This window comes from Melanerpes formicivorus, unplaced genomic scaffold (genome assembly GCF_026170545.1).
Source record: "Melanerpes formicivorus ecotype bairdi unplaced genomic scaffold, bMelFor1.0.p_v2 SCAF_2, whole genome shotgun sequence".
In the NCBI taxonomy this organism is placed as follows: domain Eukaryota; kingdom Metazoa; phylum Chordata; class Aves; order Piciformes; family Picidae; genus Melanerpes; species Melanerpes formicivorus.
Genome location: NW_027142354.1, coordinates 54,054,092 through 54,077,155, shown reverse-complemented (window position 1 = coordinate 54,077,155; position 23,064 = coordinate 54,054,092). Strand labels below are relative to the sequence as shown.

At 46.5% G+C, this 23,064-nt stretch overlaps 2 protein-coding genes across 2 annotated transcripts in view; one reads left to right on the top strand and one right to left on the bottom strand.

The window, feature by feature from the left end:
- Positions 1-23,064, top strand: part of CYFIP2 (cytoplasmic FMR1 interacting protein 2) — a 59,329-nt gene that overhangs the window by 24,053 nt on the left and 12,212 nt on the right. The window contains exons 14-26 of the mRNA XM_068161572.1: positions 641-807; positions 1,082-1,229; positions 1,547-1,700; positions 2,251-2,407; positions 3,143-3,239; positions 3,795-3,871; positions 4,934-5,042; positions 5,351-5,470; positions 7,342-7,541; positions 8,033-8,120; positions 18,993-19,136; positions 20,675-20,765; positions 21,364-21,494. Coding sequence (XP_068017673.1) covers positions 641-807; positions 1,082-1,229; positions 1,547-1,700; positions 2,251-2,407; positions 3,143-3,239; positions 3,795-3,871; positions 4,934-5,042; positions 5,351-5,470; positions 7,342-7,541; positions 8,033-8,120; positions 18,993-19,136; positions 20,675-20,765; positions 21,364-21,494 — 1,683 coding nt within the window. The remainder of the gene's footprint in view (positions 1-640; positions 808-1,081; positions 1,230-1,546; positions 1,701-2,250; positions 2,408-3,142; positions 3,240-3,794; positions 3,872-4,933; positions 5,043-5,350; positions 5,471-7,341; positions 7,542-8,032; positions 8,121-18,992; positions 19,137-20,674; positions 20,766-21,363; positions 21,495-23,064) is intronic.
- Positions 8,153-10,662, bottom strand: FNDC9 (fibronectin type III domain containing 9). The gene is made up of 2 exons (XM_068161585.1): positions 10,554-10,662; positions 8,153-9,594 (listed from the first exon to the last, which is right to left on the bottom strand). The coding sequence occupies exon 2, from the start codon at positions 9,585-9,587 to the stop codon at positions 8,925-8,927; it is 663 nt and encodes a 220-aa protein (XP_068017686.1). The 5' UTR covers positions 9,588-9,594; positions 10,554-10,662; the 3' UTR covers positions 8,153-8,924.

Below are 23,064 nucleotides of genomic sequence, written 5' to 3'. Positions count from 1 at the left end.
ACAGTCCAAGGTGGTTTGAACATTGTCTTAATTTTGTGGATCTCTCCTTTCTGGGAACTGTCAGTGTACTCTTGTACTAGGAAGGCTGTGCCATGGTGTGGATGGAGGTCTGTGCAAGCCATGCAGTTGCACCCACGGGTGGAGCACATGTGTATTCCTGGGATTGTGTTATTGAAGATATCGAGAGATCAGGAGGGGAAACAGAGCCTGCCAAGGGACAGAGGCCATTTGCAAGAAACAAAGTGGTGCAAATGCCCTCTTCACCTTCTTGTGATCTGCAAATTAGTGAACATCAAAATAAAGTCAGCCACCTAATTACAGGACATAGAATAGAATAGAATTAACCAGGTTGGAAGAGACTTTTGAGATCGTGTCCAACCTATAATCCAACACTATCTAATCAACTAAACCATGGCACCAAGCACTCCATCAAGTCTCTTCCTAAACACCTCCAGTGATGGTGACTCCACCACCTCCCTGGGCAGTACATTCCAATGGCCAATAACTCTTTCTATGAAGAACTTCTTCCTAACATCCAGCCTAAATACATTTAGTCCCAGTTTCTCTTGCTGTTGGATTTACAGAGCTTTTCATAGAGTGGCAAAACTGCAAACACATCAGGTTTTCATTTTTGCTTCAGGTAATTGCCATGATCAAAGGTCTGCAAGTGCTGATGGGCCGGATGGAGAGCGTCTTTAACCAAGCCATCCGCAACACTATTTATGCAGCCCTGCAGGACTTTGCCCAGGTGACCCTGCGAGAGCCACTCAGGCAGGCAGTCAGGAAGAAGAAGAATGTTCTCATCAGGTCAGTCTGTCCTTGGATGGAATGCAAAGCCCATGTATTTATTTAACACACTTGTACTATAAGCACATGGCCCTGCATATACCATGGGGGTATATGACTAGTCAACAAACCCTGGCCAGTAGCTCCTTCCAGGGTAGTTTATGGGCATGACTCCCCCAGCGATGACAGTGTATGGCCCCACCTCAGATACTTTTCCTCCTATATCTGCACAGCAGAGAATGTTTTCATCTTGAAGTAGAATCAAGCTTAAGCACTGTTTTCCCACCCACTCCAGTGTCCTTCAGGCAATTCGGAAGACAATCTGTGACTGGGAGGGAGGGCGAGAGCCTCCAAATGATCCTTGCCTGAGAGGTGAGAAGGATCCTAAAGGTGGATTTGATATTAAAGTCCCACGACGAGCAGTAGGACCATCAAGTACACAGGTATGTAAATGTTTGTCTCCTGTATAGGGAATTAAGGGGTTTAGGGCCATGTAGGAGTCTCCAACCCTGTGAATTAGCTGTTTCCATACTCTGTTCCACAAAGTCCTCACACTGTTGTCTGTTATATGTTGCTTTGCTGCCTAATTTGTTTATTGCTTCCAAACCCTCTAATTATTTCTAGCTCAGAAAGACAGTGGCTTATAGGTGCAGAGAGCAGCAGCCACCTGGGAGAAGTTGTTTTTTGCTTCAGAGCATGATGGCTGTGTGCTGTGTGTCTCACGGGAGAGCAGTAACTGCAGGTCAACTTTCTTCCAAAGCTTTACATGGTGCGGACCATGCTGGAGTCCCTCATAGCAGACAAGAGTGGATCAAAGAAGACTCTGAGGAGCAGCTTGGATGGGCCAATAGTCTTGGCCATTGAGGAGTTCCACAAGCAGTCCTTCTTCTTCACCCACCTTCTCAACATCAGTGGTAAGGTTATGGCAAGGGGAGGCTTGAGTCCAACTCTTGCACGCACAGAAAGGCAAAGGTAGATAAGTTTTTCTCCTCATGACCAATGTAGAAGATTTCCCCTGATTTTTCTCAGAAACCCTACTTCTGCCTGATTCTGGCATGCTTCTAGGTAGTAATCATTATGTGAACAGGAATGAGTCAGCAATAGCAAACAGCCACATGTGGTAGTTTATTTTCTAGGATTAAATTGTCTTCCTGTCCATGACAAAATTCTGAGCCACTGAGCACAGAAGAAATCTGCCAGAGTAACTCTGAGCTATTGAAAGGTTATCCCTGGAGCTGTAGAGCAAAAGGAATGATCCCTTCTTTCTTCTTTCATTACAAAGTGCTCAGGCAGCGTGGTCACGATCTGGGTTTAAAAACAGAGACACACTAGAGAAATGTTCCATACTCAAAACCAGTTCACTATGAGGCTGCAGCAGCTGCCTCCTATGCACTTCCCTCACTGCTATCCCTGTAGGGGTAACATGAGTACCCTCCTGCCGGGGGAATTGCCTCTGTGTTTCAGAAGCTCTGCAGCAGTGCTGCGACTTGTCCCAGCTCTGGTTCCGGGAATTCTTTCTGGAGCTGACCATGGGCCGCCGCATCCAGTTCCCCATCGAGATGTCCATGCCCTGGATCCTCACAGACCATATTCTTGAAACCAAAGAACCCTCCATGATGGAGTAAGAGCTGATGGGCTGTGTTGGGACTGTGCATGCACTGGGGCTTGGGACCTTGCTTTAGAGAAGGTTAGGCTGGTGATGAACAGTCTTTTTGACGTGGGAGGGAAAATAGATGTTCCTTGACTTGTTGTCACATGAATGTGTCCTGTGGGAATACCTCATTACCAGACACACATGGGTGGCTTCCTGGCACTGGCACTTGTTTATGTGTCATAAACCAGCAGTTGTTAACTGTTGTACTCTGATGTGGGCACAACCTTGTGGTACTGTCATGTGTGTGCAGCAGCCAGCATGTGCAACCAAAGGGATGTGAGCCCTGGCTAAAGCACCTGAACTCTTTTTTTTATATGCATAATAAATGCTGAGAGAAATTGCTGTTATGCACGTTTAATTATGTTCATAATATGTTCCTCATTAGGAAAACTTTGTTTTCCATTTTACAGCCATTGCCAGAGCACTCTGTGGAGTGAGGGCTGGATAAAAGCTTTTTTAAAGGCGGAGAAGGAGCAGGGTGAACAAGTCATAGCTTGCTCAAATTCAGATCTGTTCTAGCAGCTGCCAGCAGGACAGAAGGAGCGAAAGGGAGTATGTGAGGGGCTGGAGGCAGCGGAAGTAATAGGAGTGAAGTCAGAGAAAAGCCATTTTTTGCACCAAGCAGGGCACATGCATTGACAGCATTTTATGCTGATATGTTCCAAAGTTAATTTAAGACATGATCTATCTTCTAACCCTCAGATACGTACTGTACCCCTTGGACCTCTATAATGACAGCGCATACTATGCCTTGACCAAGTTCAAAAAGCAGTTCCTGTATGATGAAATTGAAGCTGAAGTAAGTTCTTCTTGTCTATACTGTATGGAAATACTTCATTGGGGTCACATTGGCTTTTCTGCCAGCTCAACCCAGCAGTTCAGTGAATTCATTATAGGCATTTCCTGGAAAGAAAATCTTATCAGACTGTGTTTTCAGAAGATCAGCATTTCCAGAGAGCTTACAGACTGCTGATTGAGGGCTTCATCTTAGCTTATCTGCAGAACTGTGGAAGCCAAACAGCTGTCAAACATTGGGGTCATAGAACAGTCTGCATGATGGGAAGAGAGTTACAAGATACCAGAGTAAAAAGAAACTGGAGATCCTTGAGAGAAGGATGACTGGGGATGGAGGACCAGGACCTATAAGAACATGCAGAAACTATATGAGAAATGTAACTGCGGTTTTTCTTCTTACCTTTAGCATGTGAGAACTGCAGTGTGGGTTTTAGATAGTGTGACATATGTGTGTGTATTAAATTAGAGCTCTGTGAGAAGCTGTATTGATCCTGGCTGTGTAGGAAGGAGCTGCTTTGTGCTGGTGACACCCTCCTAAGGTCTTGTTTTTCTCCTCCAGGTCAACTTGTGCTTTGATCAATTTGTGTACAAGCTGGCAGATCAGATCTTTGCCTATTATAAAGCAATGGCTGGCAGGTAGGAAAACCTGACTGCTGATGATGACTGATGATATTACTGCATCCAAATTGCTGTTAACCAAAAGGTTCCCCTCAGGGAGTAGCCACTGCAAGCAGACATAAAGAAATAGATCATCCCTGTCCCACAGAGGTTGGTTGTCCAGTGCAGACCAGGAAAATGAATGAATGGTGGGAGGGAGACATGGTGAAACATGGAAAAAAATAATAATTAGCTTCCTAAGTAGCTGTCTGAGCACAATTTGTGAGAGCAGCAGAAAAGCAAACTGAGCTATTGAAGATATATTCTTGCTTGACTTTTTGTGTACTGTTTGTGTACCAGGTAGATGAATAGAAACCTCCCATCTCAATGAATCTTTTCCTCACCCTAGTAAAGCAGGACTCATTAAAGCTAGAAGGGTGCTCAGTGTGTTAGCTCACACATCAGAGCAGCTAACTGTAGGACTTCTGCAGTCCCTTGCTTGTTTGAGGAGATGGGTCCTTTTTGACAATGTGAAGAACATGGATTAACTCTAATGAGAGTCCTCCTCTCATGTCCCCAAATGTGAATAAAGTCTTCAGTGTAACTCTTTGAAGAGTTTTGTCTCTTGACCACATTTGGCCTTAGGGAAGGAAAAAAAATTGTCATCACCAACCAAATGTTCCCACAGCAGACCTTCAAGGAGGAGCACACCTGTGGGACCACCTCAGTACCTGGCACTACTGATAGCTTTCAGCACAATCTTTTACATTTTTGCATGTTTCATCTATAAAAGACAGGAATGATCCTCAACAGTACATCAGTCCCCAGATAACACCCACTGCAATTTAGTGGTGTGACTGGAGTTGTTAGTGTGTGGCATTCAGAGCAAGGTGACATGGTTTAGTGGTAGTAGCTTAGCGATAGCAGTGGGATTGCAAGCTCTAGGCAGGCAGTTGGACTCAATGATTTTAAAGGTCTCTTCCAACCTCAACAGTTCTAAGATTCTGTGAAAAGAAGGATGAAAACAACTCTGGAAACAAAATACAGAGAGAAGCTGATAATGTATGTTCCTTTTCTTCTGACACTGCTTCACGTTTTCAGTGTTTTATTGGACAAACGTTTCCGGGCTGAATGTAAGAATTACGGAGTGATTATTCCATACCCACCATCCAACCGCTACGAAACACTGCTCAAACAGAGGCACGTCCAGGTACTACTCACAGTTCTTGATCTACTATCCTATTGTTGGTGGCTGGCATCCTAGTTCTGGGCTCAGCCAAGGTCAGTGCTGGAACGAGAAGTGGTGAATCTCTTTCTGATCCGCACCACACTCAGGGGACAATGAGTTACACTCCGCATTTTCTCTTTGCTTAATGGTAAACTGAGCCGAGGTGTTTGCATCACCACTTTCACATTCAAGAAGATTGGGATGCTTAGTTTTAGTTTGTGTCTGTTAAAAGAGAAATAAAGTACCTTTTCCCCATGTGTATCTAACATGCAAATATGTTCTTGTTCCAGTTGCTAGGCAGATCAATCGACCTGAACAGGCTCATTACCCAGCGTATCTCAGCAGCCATGTACAAATCGTTAGACCAGGCCATTAGCCGCTTTGAGAGTGAGGACCTGACATCCATAGTGGTAAGAACTGTTATTGACTGCAAGTGTGAATAGAAAAATACACTGCTACGAATACACAGTCAACTGTCTCCTACTCCAGTCCCATCTACAGTAGGTTTCAGCCAGCCATGTATTCTCCTTTATGCTGCTAAGTCTCTGCTATTTCTGTCTATGCAGCTTTAATTGCATTATTACTGGACCATTAAGTATCTACATGTATCACAAAGTGACAGTCAGCAGTTTGGTTTTGCAGAGCTCATACAAGAGACTTCTGTAACCTGAGAGAAGTAAATCTTGGCTTAATTCTCCCTGTTAGATGGAGATGGCTGAGACATTGTGTGTGTACAGGATTTGCTGCCTTTGATACATTACAGGAGCACCAGAGTCAAGTAGTGTAGCATTACCACCTCTGGAGGATTCTGGTGTGAAAGCTAGCCACTGCTCAGTGGGGAACAGATGAGTTTTACTTGGTGCAGAGTTACAGTATCACAGTATCACTTAGGTTGGAAAGGACCTCGAGGATCATCGAGTCCAACCTGACACCGCAGACCCCATGACTAGACCATGGCACCAAGTGCCACGTCCAATCTCCCCTTGAACGCCTCCAGGGTCGATGACTGAACCACCTCCCTGGGCAACCCATTCCAATGCCGAATGACTCGCTCGGTGAAGAACTTCCTCCTCACCTCGAGTCTGAACCTCCCCTGGCGCAGCTTGAGACTGTGTCCCCTTGTTCTGGTGCTGGTTGCCTGGGAGAAGAGGCCAACTCCCTCCTGGCTACAACCACCCTTCAGGTAGTTGTAGAGGGCAATAAGGTCACCCCTGAGCCTCCTCTTCTCCAGGCTAAACAATCCCAGCTCCCTCAGCCTCTCCTCATAGGGCTTGTGTTCAAGGCCTCTCACCAGCCTTGTTGCCCTTCTCTGGACACGCTCAAGTGTCTCAATGTCCTTCTTAAACTGAGGAGCCCAGAACTGGACACAGTACTCAAGGTGCGGCCTAACCAGAGCAGAGTACAGGGGCACTATGACCTCCCTGCTCCTGCTGGCCACACTATTCCTAATGCAGGCCAGAATGCTATTGGCCCTCCTGGCCACCTGAGCACACTGCTGGCTCATATTCAGGTGGCTGTCGATCAGCACACCCAGGTCCCTCTCTGTCTGGGAGCTCTCCAGCCACTCCGACCCCAGCCTATAGCTCTGCACGGGATTGCCGTGGCCAAAGTGCAGCACTCGGCACTTGGACTTGTTGAAAGCCATCCCATTGGACTCTGCCCATCTTTCCAGTCGGTCGAGGTCCCTCTGCAGAGCCTTTCTACCCTCTAATTGACTAACATCTGCCCCTAACTTTGTGTCATCTGCAAACTTGCTGATGACTGACTCTACCCCTTCATCCAGATCATCAACGAATATGTTGAAGAGGACAGGGCCCAGCACTGATCCCTGGGGGACACCACTGGTGACTGGCCTCCAGCTGGATGCGGCACCGTTCACGACCACTCTCTGGGCCCGGCCCTCCAGCCAGTTCCTAACCCAGCACAGAGTGTAGTGGTCCAATCCACAGGCTGACATCTTAGTCAGCAGTTTGCTGTGGGGGACGGTGTCAAAGGCCTTGCTGAAGTCTAGGTAGACCACATCCACAGGCCTCCCCACATCCACCAGGCGGGTCACCTGATCCTAACCTGAGTTAGGAGATACTGGACCAGGACCCCTTCAGTGGAAGTGATACTAGCCTTGGGCCACTGATTTCAATTGATGTCTGTAGCATTTGTTACATCTCACCGGGAAAATTCCGTGTGGGTGTGGGTATAAAATCGTTCCTCTGTTGATGAAATCAGCTGTTTCTCTTGTCATCTTGGTAATATGTTGCATGTGCTGCTGCTTTGTGTGCTGCAGGAGCTGGAGTGGCTCTTGGAAATTAATCGCCTGACGCACAGGTTGCTGTGCAAGCACATGACTTTGGACAGCTTTGATGCCATGTTCCGGGAGGCCAACCACAACGTCTCCGCACCCTATGGGCGCATCACCCTCCACGTCTTCTGGGAGCTCAACTTCGACTTTCTTCCCAACTACTGCTACAATGGATCCACCAACAGGTGAGGAATAAAAACAAGGCAGAGGCACCTGCTTTTCTTTCCAAAATGTCAAACCTGCCACATAAAATTCACATGCATTGGGGTGAGACTTTCATTCTCTGTGGGATGTGAAGGTCGCAGTTAAAGTGAAGCCCATCAGCTCCCCTTGGTCTTGAAAATGTTAGTAACAAATTCAGGCAGCAAAGCTGGAGGGAACTGCAAGCAACTGAGCTAGTTTAGTTTAGAGGGTTGTTTACTGTACCACAGACTTGTGGTAACTACTCATATATGTGTTTCTTGCTTACCCTAAATGAGAAGAAACGCCGCTTTGGGTATGTTAAACTGACATTATTTGCACCAGTAGTGGACTGGGGCAGGAGTTTGCATTCCAGTTCATGTAGCTTGAGTGATGAAGTGCTGATTGCAGTTTACCCCAGCCCATGCCATACCTGCACTCAGCGCAATTAACTGTGCTCTGCCAATTTCTTCCCCATCTACCCTGCCTACCACAGGTTTGTGAGGACAGCAATCCCCTTCACGCAGGAACCCCAGCGGGACAAGCCAGCCAATGTTCAGCCTTATTACCTCTATGGATCCAAGGTCAGTAAATGAGCCACAACAGCCAGAAGGGATGGATGGTGGAAGCATTTATTTAGGAAGAAAGAAATGCAAGAACTAGGACATTAACAGAATGGCAGGTGCAAATGTACAGGGCCACATTGCTGTCTGAAACGGAAAAGCCATGCAAGAAGCAGATTCAGTGTGCTGTTTTTATTGTTTTCCCATATTCTTCTCCTTAACATGCCTATGCTAGGAGATGCTGACACTGCTCTGTGCTTGGTGTTGGCCCTGACAACAGGCAAATCCATCTAAATGCACAGAGAGGAGAGCAAATTTGAGCTCCAAAGCAGTGCTCCTTCCCAAGGAAGATACCACTTCAGGAATCTCATTTGTAGTTCAGAATGGGAATTCCAAACATATTCATGTGTGCAAATACAGAGTACTTGCTACTGAGAAAAAGCTCTTTTGTCAGGCCATGATGACTCTGCATACAGGCATTATGAGGGCTTGGAGTGTGATGCTAATGGAGAATCACTCAAGAGTGAAAGTACTTGAGTGGAGTTTCTTTTGTGCATGTTGATTGATGACTGGAGTGAACCTACAGCACTGATGCAGATTGGCTAGTGACACTGCAGTCAACCCAGCCCACAGGGACCTGACTTGGTTTCTTTCTACAAGACCTCAGTAAATGAGAGTATTTTTGCCACTTGACAAGAATCTTTCTCCCTTCAACATGTTCTGGTACAAACAGCCTCCATGAACACACAGGCAGTCCTGTGGGCAAGAGCTAGGAAGGAGCAGCATGAACCAAACCTCCAAGCAGGGTGTCCCTTTATTTTGTTCTCATTGAAGGCCATGCTGTGGCAAGATGGCTCTTTTATCATCACTGGTTTTATAGGAAAAAAAGCACTGAGGGGAGCTATATGGGCTCTCCCTCATAAAACTGGAGCTCCTCATTAGCACAGTTGTCATGGGGACTTCCAGAAGCTCCTCTCTCAGTCTGTCATTTGGTGGCCCCTCTGGTGAGCTGCTCCCTTCACCCATGTCTTCAGGGCTGGTGTCAGGATGCTTCAGCCTCGCAGCCCGGTGGCACCGTGCTGACCAGAACTGCAGGCAGCCATAGGCCAGGAGAGCAGTGAAGCAGAGGAGCAGCAGGCTGCTCACCATCCACATCGAAGGGGTCGGTTCATGCTTAGAGCCACCAAAAACCAGAGGGGTTTTGTCCAGAGTGTGGAAGGTGGTGCAGTGGTTGCTGGAGGGATAAGAGTTCTTGCAGGTGATGCAGAGGACGTAGATGGTGGATGGTGTGAGTTGATGGAGGACAAGGGAGCTGAGGGGGTGCGGAACTCGCTCCTCACGGTGGAAGTTCTGGCGTAGGTAGCCAGCAAAGACACTGTTCCAGTTGGGGCGGTACATGACGTGGTAGTAGTTCTCTGGACAGGGGTTGTTCATGGCCCAGGAGACGGTGGCACTGGTGTAAGTGATGTTGTGTACCTCAATGTCCATCGTGCCCCTGAAACCAGATGCAGGGAGAGGCTGAGTTTCCCTATTGGTGCACAGGCTCAGAGGCTGCCAGCATCAGTGAAGATTTTCCACAGGCTTTACTGGCCCTTAGACTAGACTCAGGACTATGCCTGGCTATCTTAGAGTAGATGCTAGGTCTTAGCTGGATGAAATTACAAAAGATTAATCCTGCTGGTGCCCAGACTACTGTATCACCCTGCTTCATAACAAAAAAGAGCCAACTGGGACACAGGGCAGACTGCATGCTCTAGTTAGAGTTTCAGAAAAATCTCTTCTTTCTGACTAGTTGGTCAGGAAGCTTTATTAGCTTTTTTTTGTTTCCTGTGCAGATGTGATTTATATAAAACTGATCATGAAACTAGCTCCAACTCACCTGGTGAAATTCCCAATTCATATTTTGATTTTACACCTAAATGCTGCTTTGAAAGCTGCATAATGATTAATTCACTGGTTTAAGTTGTCTCTGCATTTTCTGTACCTTACTTGTTGCTAAATAAGCTCTCTCTGTTCCAGCAGCATTGTAGTATCAGGATCTTAAATGTGAAATCTGAAGATTGGTGACGTATAAAATCAATGCCTTTAGGGAAATATAAATACATGAAGTACAAAGCTCTCCTCCATATAAAAGACACTAACCACTCACAAATTCCTATTTAGTAACAGCCTCAAATACTTCAGTACCTCACTCCTTTCAGATGCCCAAAGTGCTCTGTGAGCCCCACTACAGTGTTCTCTCCCCACCGGCCAAGTGCTCCACACAAGAGCTGCATGCAGTAGAACCACTTTGTTTTCCTCCTCCTTCCTCTCTCTTTTACTACAACTAACTTTCCTTCAATCCTCTTAAGAACCAGCTCATCTTAATGCCCATTTTAGCCATGCTTAGCTGAAGAGCAGTACAGCCCATGCTCCCATGGCTGAGCCCTCCCAGAGCCGCGGGTAGCTGCTTACCTCCCCAGGCAGGTTGGCGGTGGCCTGTTGGTGCTGGTGAGCAGCGTGGCCGCAAGCAGGCAGTGCCTTCGCCTCTTCCCACTGCTCACCTCCCTCCTGCCTCTGCTAAATCCCTTCCTCACACACTGCCTTGTATTATACCCGTCGGGAGCTCCGTCATCTCTCACCATAGCAACCAATAAGAAAGGATGGGCAGGCATCTTTGAGTGATTTGGGAATGTTATCCCTAAAAGCCACTGTGTCTCTAAGGAGGAAAAACCAAGCCAAGTAGTTTTGTCTGCTGCCTTGTTTGGATTGGTTGAGGCTTTCTGGGATTTTTTTCCCCCCCTATCCACTGTCCCCCAAACTGGGTCTGGGGTTAGGATAGGATAGGAATAGAATAGAATAGAATAGAATAGAATAGAATAGAATAGAATAGAATAGAATAGAATAGAATAGAATAGAATAGAATAGAATAGAATAGAATAGAAGCGAAGCATTGGCACATGGTATGAGATCTGTGATCCTCCCCTGTGGTACACATTGATACTTCATCACTCAGGGGCTTAAGCCAAAAGTGAGCAGGAGATTTTCATCACTGATGCCTCAGCAATGACCATTAGTTTTTGGTATTTTCTAAGCTGGGTGATGGGAACTGGGTTTTCAACTCCCATGGCAGGGAGACAAGACAGGTCCAACACAGATCCTCCTTTGAATATCACAGCCTTATGGATGACTCAGGGATGTCCCCTGTCTGGTGAGAGGGCAGGAGGGAGAGAGGCAAAGCCAGTGCCAGTGTGTTTGGGGGAGAAGCTTGAGACTGTGGCAAGGATGGAACAGATGTGGCACTGGGCCTCGTGAGGAGAGGCTCTGAACAAGCAACTTGCTGCTCTCTGAAACCAAAATGTTGGAGAGAGGAACTTTCACAGAAGAAATACTGGTTCTGAATCTGGAGTTACTCATTCTATGTGTTTCCTGGAAAAGTGCTTGCAGCCTTGCAAAGATCATCTAAATACCAGTGATGAGATGATACAAACTGCATCAGAAAAGGGCTATTACAAGCCTAGGGAGTATGTGTGGCCCTTGCATTTGATTTATGTTTTACAGTTCTGGATGTGTTGGTTGTGTTTTCCAAGATCTGTATTTCCTTCTGTCACTGAGTAAGCTGCAGCTGCCAGTGAGCTGAAAACAATTATAGGCAGGGATGGAAACAAGTGCTCCCAGATGGCTTCCTTTTACATGGCTTGGTCCACCTTACAAGAGCAGTGAAGACAGAGAGCTCTTAGCTGGTCTCATGCTGTGAGTGAAGTACATCCCTGTCTGTATGGAGACAGCTGAGGATACAAATCTGTGCTTCAGAAAAGTGATAGTACAAGGTGGTAACATTTTCATGAGAGAACTGCTTTCTTACAGGGTTTATCAGTGTTCACTGTGTTCAACACTGTGTATCAGTGTTGCTTTGAAATTAAATTTCAGCTGTTCACAAATAAGATGTGTTAGCAGGAAGAGAGGAAAAGGAGGAAAACAACAATAGCTGGACTGGGCCAGCTAAGGCTCCTGCTGACCTTTCTGCATACCACAATCAATACCGCTAGCTCAAAAGGAACCTTGGCAAAGCTTTCAGTGGTGTTGCTATTACCTGCTCCAAAATCAAGATTGTACCACTCTATGCTAGTGACTGAGCTTAAAATTCTCATTTCCCAGGATGAGAAGATGCCAAAACCATGCCAGTTCTAGGCCTGCTCCAGCACTGGTGTTCACTATCGCTGTGTGGACCTGACCATGGTCCTGCTTGGGACCCTTCACTCCTCACTGTAGGATGCAAACAGCTGGTGCACTCCAGTGGCCAGCAGAAATTGAGCCATTTCTGTCATTCAGCCACTTATAAAACACAGCAGGTTGCCAAGTCTCCCACAAAGAGGCTGCAAGATTACCAGCAACCCAGCACTTACTGCTTGTTAACCCCTTCTTAGCTCTCTAAATGCTTTAGGTTTGGCTTCACTTATGTGTTTTCATGAGTGCTTCTGTTTTTCATGGCACTGCCAGATGCAGGGTCACTCTGGACTTGCTGGAAGTCCCCCTGCTTCCCTTTCCCTGGTTGAATTCCTTTCCTGTTTATTTAACAAGTGTGCAGGCAGGTGAAACCTGCAGGACCATGAATGCTGTCGGCACTTGTAAAAATAGTTATGGTGTGTGAATGGGATGGAGCAGCCTCTGTTTTCTGCTGCTGTGTCTGCAGCAGCAACACAAAGGTGTTAAGGAGCTGTGGTTGCTGCAGGAGGTGTTGGCAGTGGGGGCTGCTGATCCCCTCCACCATGTGGGCTGTGCTACCTGGCCTGCCATGGCCATTTGCTTCTTGTACGTAAGAGCAGTGTTTACAGGCCCTGCAAATCAGTAGCTGGCGTAGTGAGGCATTATGCTGAGGCACAGACTATGTACAAACACAGTCTCCATACAGTATATAAACATGCCTGCTGCACTATGCCTGTCCTGTCCACCCCAGCCAGGAAATCTGTTGTGTTTTTTGTGTGATAGTCTTAGCAACTGGCTGATCCACCTGAACGTGATAACAGCTCTATTGGGACAGTGAAGATTGCTTCTGGCAGGGGAAGGAACCAGGCCATATTCAGGCTGTTTGACTTAGGAGATCCTTCATTGACCATACTGGTCAAAATTGTTTTTAACTTTCTAAGGCACCATCTTGGCTGTTGTGCTGCAGTTAGATTGGCTGGGAGCCTGGAGAAGTCTTGGGCTGTGTGCAAGTCCTTTTTTGTCCTCTTTTATTAGCTCTTCATTTTTCAGAGGGGGTTCTGGCAGAGGCAGTATTGTCTGTCTATTACCTGTCTCTCTGATCCATCCTACCAGATTACTGTCCCTGCCATTCCTCAGGAGAGCTCAGACAGGTTTGGATGATGTCCAGCAACAAGCTCAAAGACATGGAAATGACATCCGAGTTTTGTTTTGCTTCATTTGTTGCTGAACCTGCTCCAGAGCATCCATAATAACCTCCTGACCTCCCAAAGAAATGTAAGGGCCTTACCCACAAGCTCCCAAGTACAGAAGGCTGTCCCTGAGATCTAGGCACAGTGTGGGACACCTGGTCTCTATGGGACACCAGGAACTTTGCCCTGCACTGCAAATCCCAGCCTGCCTGCACTCACAGACCCAAAACCTGCCCATTTGGCCCCAAACAAAAGATGGGGCAAACCTCCACAGTGTCTTCAGCAGCTGCTGCTCCCAAGAGCAGCAAGATCAGGGGCTTTGCTTTGGCTCTTCAAGGGGGTGGAAGTGGCTGCCCCACATGGGGGAACAAGCCGAGCTATGCAGCCAGCTTGTACCTTCAGCTGTTTTGTCTTAAAATACCCACTGGTGTCATTTTTTACATCCTACAGTCTTTCCCCCAAGCTGTGTATCTCACCCTTAAATGGAGTTATATTTTTAATTGCTGGCAGAGCTGTATTATTAGACACAAGCCTGCTGCTAATGCGCTGTGTGGCTCTGCAGAGAGCTCGATGAACCTACCTCATCTTGCAGACAAGCAGGGATGAATCATCCTGCTCATCTGCAGTCAATGCACATCCTAAAATGGGTCTTCTTCTGATCAGGCTTATTGCTGAGACCCCTGCTTGAGGGGAAAGCCCATTTGAAAGCTTCTCCCTAGCCCCATTATCTTGCTGAGAGGTAAGAAAGCGCAGAAGGTGGGTGGCTGCGTGGCAGCACTGGACACTCACTGTCTGTACAGCAAAATGTCAGCTCTGTCATGAGGAAAATCTGCCCAGTCGCTCCACAACTGAGTACTGGTGGTAGCCAATTTCAGGAGACCATGGCACATGTACAGACAGAGGACCTATTTCCTAGCTATGGAGTAGCAAAGAAGCTTGCAGAAATGAGTGTGGATTCACAAGCCCCCTGAAATGGGGATATTTAGCTCCCCCTCTAGTCTGGATGAGCCACCAGTGTGCTAAAACATGGAGAAATAACAGGGTACAGGAGCATATAGGGAGGCATGGAAAGAAGGTGCAAGGAGCCATCCTGGGGCTGCCCGGATCACCCCTGTAGTACAGTGTTTCCTGAGGACACCTGGGGCTAGAACAACACTTTGCAAAAGCCATAGCAGCAAAACACCATGGGAGTATGGCTGGGCTGCGGTTTGCCTCTGGGGTAATCATGTCAGCCATTTGGCAGATGTTCCAGGCTGGGTGTTATCTGATGTTTAAACAGACATGTTTATTAAAAAAAACAAAACAAACTATTGCTGGTTTTCACATGTGTCAGTTTGTCTATCTAGTGACTCTGGATCAGCCTCTACCAAGTAGATATTTAAAGACCTGGTTATCTAACAATGCAGAGAAGAACCTAAGCAGGATGCTGTAATGCCATTCTCTTAACAGGAGTTGGAATCCAAGGAGCTTTGAAGGTAGGCTTCTGTCTGCCTAAATAATTTTTAAGCTCTGGCCCATACTTACTCAGGGCCCCTTAGTTTAGTGTTAGTTTAGTTTTAGTTTAGCTTAGTTTAGTTTAGTTTTGATGGGAAGGAAAGTTCATGCTGTTGTGAGGGTGTTACAGAGCCTCCAAAGGTGTAGCTTTTCTGCACGTAATAGCGTTAAAGGGGTTTTTTTTCAACTACCAGGACCAGGAGGTAAAACTATGTTCCACAGACAGCAGAAGACTTTCTTACTGTGTCTTCTTTCTCCTTTTTCGGAGTAGCTAGGAATTACAGTAGGCAATAAGCTGCTGAACCAGAGCAGTGGGGATGTAGCAAAAGGAGGCGCAATTAATTAACTGATTAAAGCAACTGACAAGCCTATGAAAGTGAGCAGTACATCAGTCTGCTGAAATGCTGTCACTGAGAGCAAAATCATAGAATCAATAAGGTTGGAAGAGATCTCAAAGATCATCAAGTCCAACCTGTCACCCAAGACCTCATGACTATTAAACCATGGCACCAAGTGCCACGTCCAGTCCCCTCTTGAACGCCTCCAGGGATGGTGACTCCACCACCTCCCTGGGCTGCACATCCCAGTGGCCAATCTCTCTTCTGGGAAGACCTTTCTCCTCACCTCAAGCCTAAACTTCTCCTGGCACAGCTTGAGACTGTGTCCTCTTGTTCTGGTGCTGGTTGCCTGGGAGAAGAGACCAACCCCCTCCTGAAGGGTGGTTGTAGGTAGCAGTAAGATCTCCCCTGAGCCTCCTCTTCTCCAGGCTAAACACCCCCAGCTCCCTCAGCCTCTCCTCATAGGGCTTGAGCTCGAGGCCTCTCCCCAGCCTCATTGCCCTTCTCTGGACACGTACAAGAGTCTCAGTGTCAAGACAATACTTTTCCAATTCTTAGCAAATTACCTAACTTTGTAACTCATTAGTAGCTCAAATGAAGAGCTAAAGTCAATCTCAAGGAAATGAGTCAGAACTGAAGGAAAACTGAAGCCTTCAGCTGGCTTATTGTAGCTGCTGGGAACAGCACTGATGGAGGATAGACAACATTTTGTTCTTTTCTGCTCCTTCAGTGCTTCACCCTTTCACCCTCAGCTCTTCAGTGCATTGGTCCCTTTGCTCCCTTGGTTCCATTAAGGGCAGGGAAGGGAACCCCTGGAGCATGGGATCTGCAGTACCTGGAGTATGGGATCCGTGCCTCTAGCATGCAGCTTTCCACAAGAAGCACCATCAGCCTTGCACGGTGCTTTTGGGATAGAGTTTAATGTGGTGCTTTATTCTTGTTTAAGACAGATGTAAGCATGAACCAGAGGTTTATCTGTGTTTTGCTGGAAGGGGCCCTACATGCCAGAATTTTTTCAAGATTATGCCTTTTTGCTGTTTACTGAGGCTGCAGTTATAGATGTGGTGGAGGGAGAGCAGCCCTTCTCTCTTGGGCAGAAACATGATGCCAACACTTCTGTTGCAGAGCCTGAGATGAGCATGTGGTGTCTCAGCTAAATCTGATGTTCAGGATTTTTGGAGGTTTTTTTTTTTGCACATCCACAAGTTAGTTAATTCCCCCTACTTCTGTTTCCTTATCATCAAATGGATCCTATAAATGTTCCAGGGATAAAACATGGCAGCAATTTCCACATTTCCAAGATTACACTGGCAGCATACATTCCTGAAAATCACTTTCTGATTTCTGATGCAAAAATTTGGGGTGGGAATGGGGGGAAGAGGCAGAGCCTTGGGTTCTATTCTCTTTAGACCAGGGTTGAATTTTTGCCCTTTTCACAGTCCCATGGGAATGTCTGTTAAGTACAGAGGCTGATGTAGAGCTTTTCAGGATGCAAAAAGGATATTTTTTTATGCTTCATCCAACTCCTCTCAAGCTCAGATGCTGCTCTTCCTACTTTTCTTAGTAAACCTCATTTAAAGCAAGTGCCCATACTAAAAAAAATAAATCTAACTGGTTACCTGTATGTAAAGCTTTTTCTTTTAGTAGAGAATAGAGGGCATTGAGTCTATCATCAGTAAATTTGCTGATGACACCAAGCTGGGGACAGGAGTTGATCTGCTAGAGGGTAGAGAGGCTTTGCAGAGAGACCTTGACAGGCTGGACAGATGGGCAGAGGCCAAGGGCAGGAGATTGAACACATCCAAGTGCCAGGTTCTGCACATTGGCCACAACAACCCCATGCAGTGCTACAGGCTGGGGTCAGAGTGGCTGGAGAGCAGCCAGGCAGAGAGGGACCTGGGGGTGCTGGTTGATGGTAGGATGAACATGAGCCTGCAGTGTGTCCAGGTGGCCAGGAGGGCCAATGGCATCCTGGCCTGCATTAAGAACAGTGTGGCCAGCAGGAGCAGGGAGGTCATTCTGCCCCTGTACACTGCACTGGTTAGGCCACACCTCAAGTACTGTGTCCAGTTCTGGGCCACTCAGTTTAGGAAGGATGTTGACTTACTGGAATGAGTCCAGAGAAGGGCAACGAAGTTAGTGAGGGGCTTGGAACACAAGCCCTGTGAGGAAAGACTGAGGGAGCTGGGGCTGCTTAGCCTGGAGAGGAGGAGACTCAGGGGTGACCTTATTGCTCTCTACAACTACCTGAAGGGGGGTTGTAAACAGGCAGAGGTTGGTCTCTTCTCCCAGGCAGCCAGCACCAGAACAAGAGGACACAGTCTCAGGCTGCACCAGGGGAAGTTCAGGCTGGAGGTCAGGAGGAAGTTTTACACAGAGAGAGTGATTGCCCATTGGAATGGGCTGCCTGGGGAGGTGGTGGAGTCGCCGTCACTGGAGGTGTTCAGGAGGAGACTTGACAGGGTGCTTGGTGCCATGGGTTAGTTGATTAGGTGGTGTTGGGTGATAGGTTGGACGTGATGATCTTGAAGGTCTCTTCCAACCTGGTTTATTCTATTCTATTCTATTCTATTCTATTCTATTCTAATAATTTGGGGTTAAAGAGGCAAAAGGCCAGTGAACTGAAGTCATTTAGTGGAAATGTATGGGAGAGTAAATTACCTTGGAAATTAAACCAGTGTTTCTGCATATCAGGATAATAAACCTTGTGATGTGATTTGGGGTCAGAGTGGCTGGAGAGCGGCCAGGCAGAAAGGGACCTGGGGGTACTGGTTGGTAGTAGGCTGAACATGAGCCAGCAGTGTGCCCAGGTGGCCAAGAAGGCAAATGGCATCTTGGCCTGTATCAGGAACAGTGTGGCCAGCAGGAGCAGGGAAGTCATTGTGCCCCTGGACTCAGCACTGCTCAGGCCACACCTTGAGTCCTGTGTCCAGTTCTGGGCCCCTCAGTTTAGAAAAGATGTTGACTTGCTGGAACATGTCCAGAGAAGGGCAACAAAGCTGGGGAGGGGTTTGGAACACAAGCCCTATGAAGAGAGGCTGAGGGAGCTGGGGTTGCTTAGCTTGAAGAAGAGGAGGCTCAGGGAAGACCTTCTTGCTCTCTACAACTCCCTGAAGGGAGGTTGTAGCCAGGTAGGGGTTGGTCTCTTCTCCCAGGTAACCAGCACCAGAACAAGAGGACACAGTCTCAATCACACAGTATCACTAAGGTTGGAAGAGACCTTTGAGATCATCGAGTGCAACCTGAAGATGCACCAGGGGAGGTTTAGGCTGGATGTTAGGAAGAAGTTCTTCATAGAAAAAGTGATTTGCCGTTGGAATGGGCTACCCAGGGAGGTGGTGGAGTGACCATCACTGCAAGTGTTTAAGAAGAGACTGGATGAGGCACTTAGTGCCATGGTTTAGTTGATTAGATGGTGTTGGGTGACAGGTTTGACTCGATAATCTCAAAGGTCTCTTCCAACCTGGTTCATTCTATTCTATTCTGTGTTGAGATTAGAATCTATCTGCCTGTGCAGGAAGAAAAGCAATCTCCTCTGCCACAAGGAGTAAAAGAAATGGAAACTATCATGGGTGTTATTATTTCTCCTTCTCTTCCTTAAAAATTATTTGGAGTGATGGAACATGATACTCTGAGAGGAGAATTCCTTACAGCTCCTGTCTGTCATTGTGCTTTTAATTTCTCAGCCTCTCAACATTGCCTACAGTCACATCTATAGCTCCTACCGCAATTTCGTGGGGCCACCTCATTTCAAGACGATCTGCAGGCTCCTTGGCTATCAAGGCATCGCAGTGGTCATGGAAGAGCTGCTGAAGATCGTCAAGAGCCTGGTAATTCTGAGCTTAACTTTGGCAATGGAGAAACCTTGCCTTGTGAGATGCAGGCTGGACAGTCAGCCTGGGCTTTGGGTTCAAGGTGTTTACATCAGGACACTTTCAAGTCCCTCGAAGCAGCCTGAACCACTTGTATTAACCATCTAATTTTCACCCTTGCTGAGGAATCCCATTGGTTCCTGTGAGATGATGGAGTGTTTCCACCATCTCAAAGTGATCAGCCACCTACATCTGGGGGTGGTGGAGCTGGCATGCTGCTTTGTGAAAAGCCACTAGGAAGGGTGGGACATGACACTTGCAGTCCCTCAGCACTGCCTCTGCTGCAGTCTGGGAGACCTCAGAGAGATGTGCTCGTGCTCAGCAATAGCAAAAGAGCACTCTGTCTCATTGCCTTGTGACACCCCTGGAAAGCTGCAGGAAGGTAGAGAGTAGGCAGCAGCACTGATGAAACCAACTTTCTGAGGCTTTATAAGAAAACTCCTGCCATAGGTCAGTCGTTATTCAAGCCATGTTGTCCACTGCCATTGGGTGTTCTGAAGCCAGGCTGCCAATAGCCCTCTCTGCTTTCCAGTGCTCCTTTTTCAGAAGAGGAATGTGATGGCCAGAGGGAAATGATCCCATGTGCTCCCTATGGACACTAAGAAGGGAGGAGAGAGTGTGCAAGAATTTCTTTTTTCACATTGTGCTTTCCTCCTAAAGCCCTCACTTTAGGGGAAAGGTCTTTTTCATTCATTATAAACATTTCAATTCTGGTTTGACTGCCATGATGTCATTTTGAACTTGTCCAACAAAGCCATTTAAAACTGAAAATCTCAAGTGTACATCCAGTAAGCACTATAGTTCCTGAGGATACAATTTGTGTCACCATCAAACATGCTGTAGCTGGTGTGTGAGGTCAGACAGCATGCAGCACAAAGACAAAAATCTTATGTTTGGCTACATAGTGTTTAGTGCCTAATCCCCTGTAATGTGTCCACAGGATGCAGGTGTAGAACTCCAAATGACAGCAAGCTCTTTTCATTGAGAAATATGCTTTGCTCTTGTCTATATTAGTTCAAAACATCAGCTCTGCAGAAACTTGTTCTACATGCACATAAATTCATTTTTTAAACTGGGAGTATCTAGTGACCATTCCTCAGGTGGAAGCAGCATTTCCTGTGCTGGGGAATGACTCCTTTAGTGGCTCTAGTAAAATGCTTTTTGGATTAAGAGCACAAGTCCAGCTGGATCTAAGACTGAGCCTTGTTTGGATTTCATCTGCAAACAATGCAAACACAGCAAGCTGTATTTTGAAGTCAGAAAATCCATGCAGCTGTGATGTATTATTTGGGAGGAAGCTGTAAAAGCACTCTTAGCTCCATATACTTGAGCAGAATTTTATATTTGAGTCACATCCAAATGAAGCAAGTTCTTGGATTCCAGCTGATGTTTCATCCTGTGCTGTCAGATGTGGAACCCATCCATGACCAGGCTCTTTCAAAACCATTGCCAGGAGAAGCCATCATTCCAGTTTAACCTCCCTTTGTCTCTGACAGCTACAAGGCACCATCCTGCAGTATGTGAAGACTCTGATTGAAGTAATGCCCAAGATATGCCGCTTGCCAAGACATGAATATGGCTCTCCAGGTAGGTGCTGGAGATAGTTACTTGAGGAGGAGCTCACCCCCATGTTGGTACAGCATCTGCCCAGGCATACACTAGCTATTACACAAGGTTTGTCACCTGGCACACCAGTACAACATGCAGCTGGCCTTGCTGAGACACGCTTGCAGCTGCTTTGCTGTTGACATTGGAACATCTATAGGAAACTTTACCAGGAGCTCTCCTGCTGGAAATTTCCCTTTGAACACACAGATGGCTGATAAGGGAATGTCTCCTGGTAGGTTCTGGTTTGTTTTCAGGATTTTGTAAGCTTTTGTTGTTGTGAATTCATTGGTATTTTTCAAAAGCTCTACTTAGTTGATGCAAAGATTTTTTTGCAGCATGACTACAGCCTACCATTACCCCTCTGAGGAGGAAATCAACAACTCCACATGAATTACAGCCTTTTTCCCAAGGGTTACTGAAAGCACCATGTGCTGGTTGTCATCAAAGCCACTCTTCATCTATCCACTTAGCCTGCAGTTTGTGGTTACGGAAATACAGGCACTGATTAATTGTCTCTTCACCCTAGTTATCAGAGGGTGATTCTCACTTTTCTGACTGTCCTTCCTTGTCTTTTAAGGTATCCTGGAGTTTTTCCACCATCAGCTGAAGGATATCATTGAGTATGCAGAGCTGAAGACTGATGTGTTCCAGAGCCTCAGAGAAGTGGGCAATGCCATTCTCTTCTGCCTCCTTATTGAGCAGGCTTTGGTAAGGCAAAAATCCCTGCACCAACAGATCATACTTGCCAGCAAAAGAGTATAAGTGGAAGTGGGTTCTCCAGCAGAAGAGTTTGGGAAGTGTTCTTTTCCAGCTTCTCATGTGCTCAGGGTCTCTCTCTGGGGCTGTGTCGTAGAGGTCTGCGGCCATGCCCATGGGGATAGTGTGCACTGGGGCTTGGTCACTGGCATCTGGGATTGCTGAAAGAGAATCTGAATACTGGAAGATCTAAATTTAATTCTTGGATCCAAAGCTACCCCCTTGTTTGTCCTTCACAGAAATAAAACCAACTGGAGCTTATTTCTAGATTGTAAGCTCTCTGGGGCAGGAATCAACACCTTTCTGTACACATATTTGTACAGTGAGAAGCAGATTGAGCCCTTTGCTCTTTTGGGGTGCCAGTGCAATGAAGAAGCACTGATTGATGCTAATGGCAATAGGGATGAAGTAATCCAACAAGAAGGAAAACTCAGCAGCCATGATGATCTATTTCCTATGATTTACCTTCATTGAAAACTTAGCTGGAGTGACAACTTGGTTTTGCCCCCTACACAAGTGTTTAGCACATGCACAAGTCTCTCAGCTCATGTGATGCCCATCTGGTAGAGGGCAAAAGCTATGGCTTGGTGCCGCACATCTTCTTAGCTTCTAGGTTCTCACACAACAAAATTACTTCTGAATGAATTTCTCTCACAGTTTGGCCTGGAGCCAACTGAAGTGTGTTCAACAACACAATTTTGTATTAAAAATGCATGTTTCACCTCAGAATGGTTTTAGGAGGGCTGTTTGAGTTTTTGCAGAAACGTTTCAGAAACACTTCCCTAGCATAAGAGAGGGTTCCAAGCAAAGCCAGAAAGTTTTGTTCCAAAGGAAAACAAGAAGGAGGCTCAAAGATTCTGAATTTTACCAACCACAGAGTGCAGGGAAAAGTGAAAATCTCTACCTGTCATCAAAGTGGATATTTCTGCCTTTGCCTTTTAACCTTAGTTCCTGATGAGGTGCATCAAACACGTTCACTGAGCAGTAGTTGCATAAGGTGAAGAAAGCTAAAGGATGTTTATCACCTATCAGCTAGGCTTTATTTTATACAATGACTAGAGTTGCCAACTATATGCTGGCAGTTTCTGCTCCTTTTGTGGCTTTGTCACTGCTTTCTGCTATTCTCAGTGTTGGATTTTATGCTGGATGTACTGTATTCACCTTTTCTGTCCCACCTTTCAATAGACACTTAAGGGACCCATGGTGATTTCTTATAGAAATCCTTCATTTCAATGCAAAAATGTTCCTTTGGTCTCAGCAACTGTACATGAGCAGCATGCTGGCATTTTAGAATAGCAGAAAATAAAAGATGATGGTGGGAATGTGGGGGTCCCTTTAGGAAGGCTGCCCATCGAAGTCCACATCTGTCTATTTTCCATGCCAGCCAAAGTCTCTCCCTCTCTGATTCCCGGTTTTGCACGCAGAAACAGATTCAGAAGGTAAAAGCTTTTTTGCATGCAGCAGGTACTGGAGGATCTTGGATGTGTAGAGCCATCATGTCCCTCTAATGGGGCTCTTAATG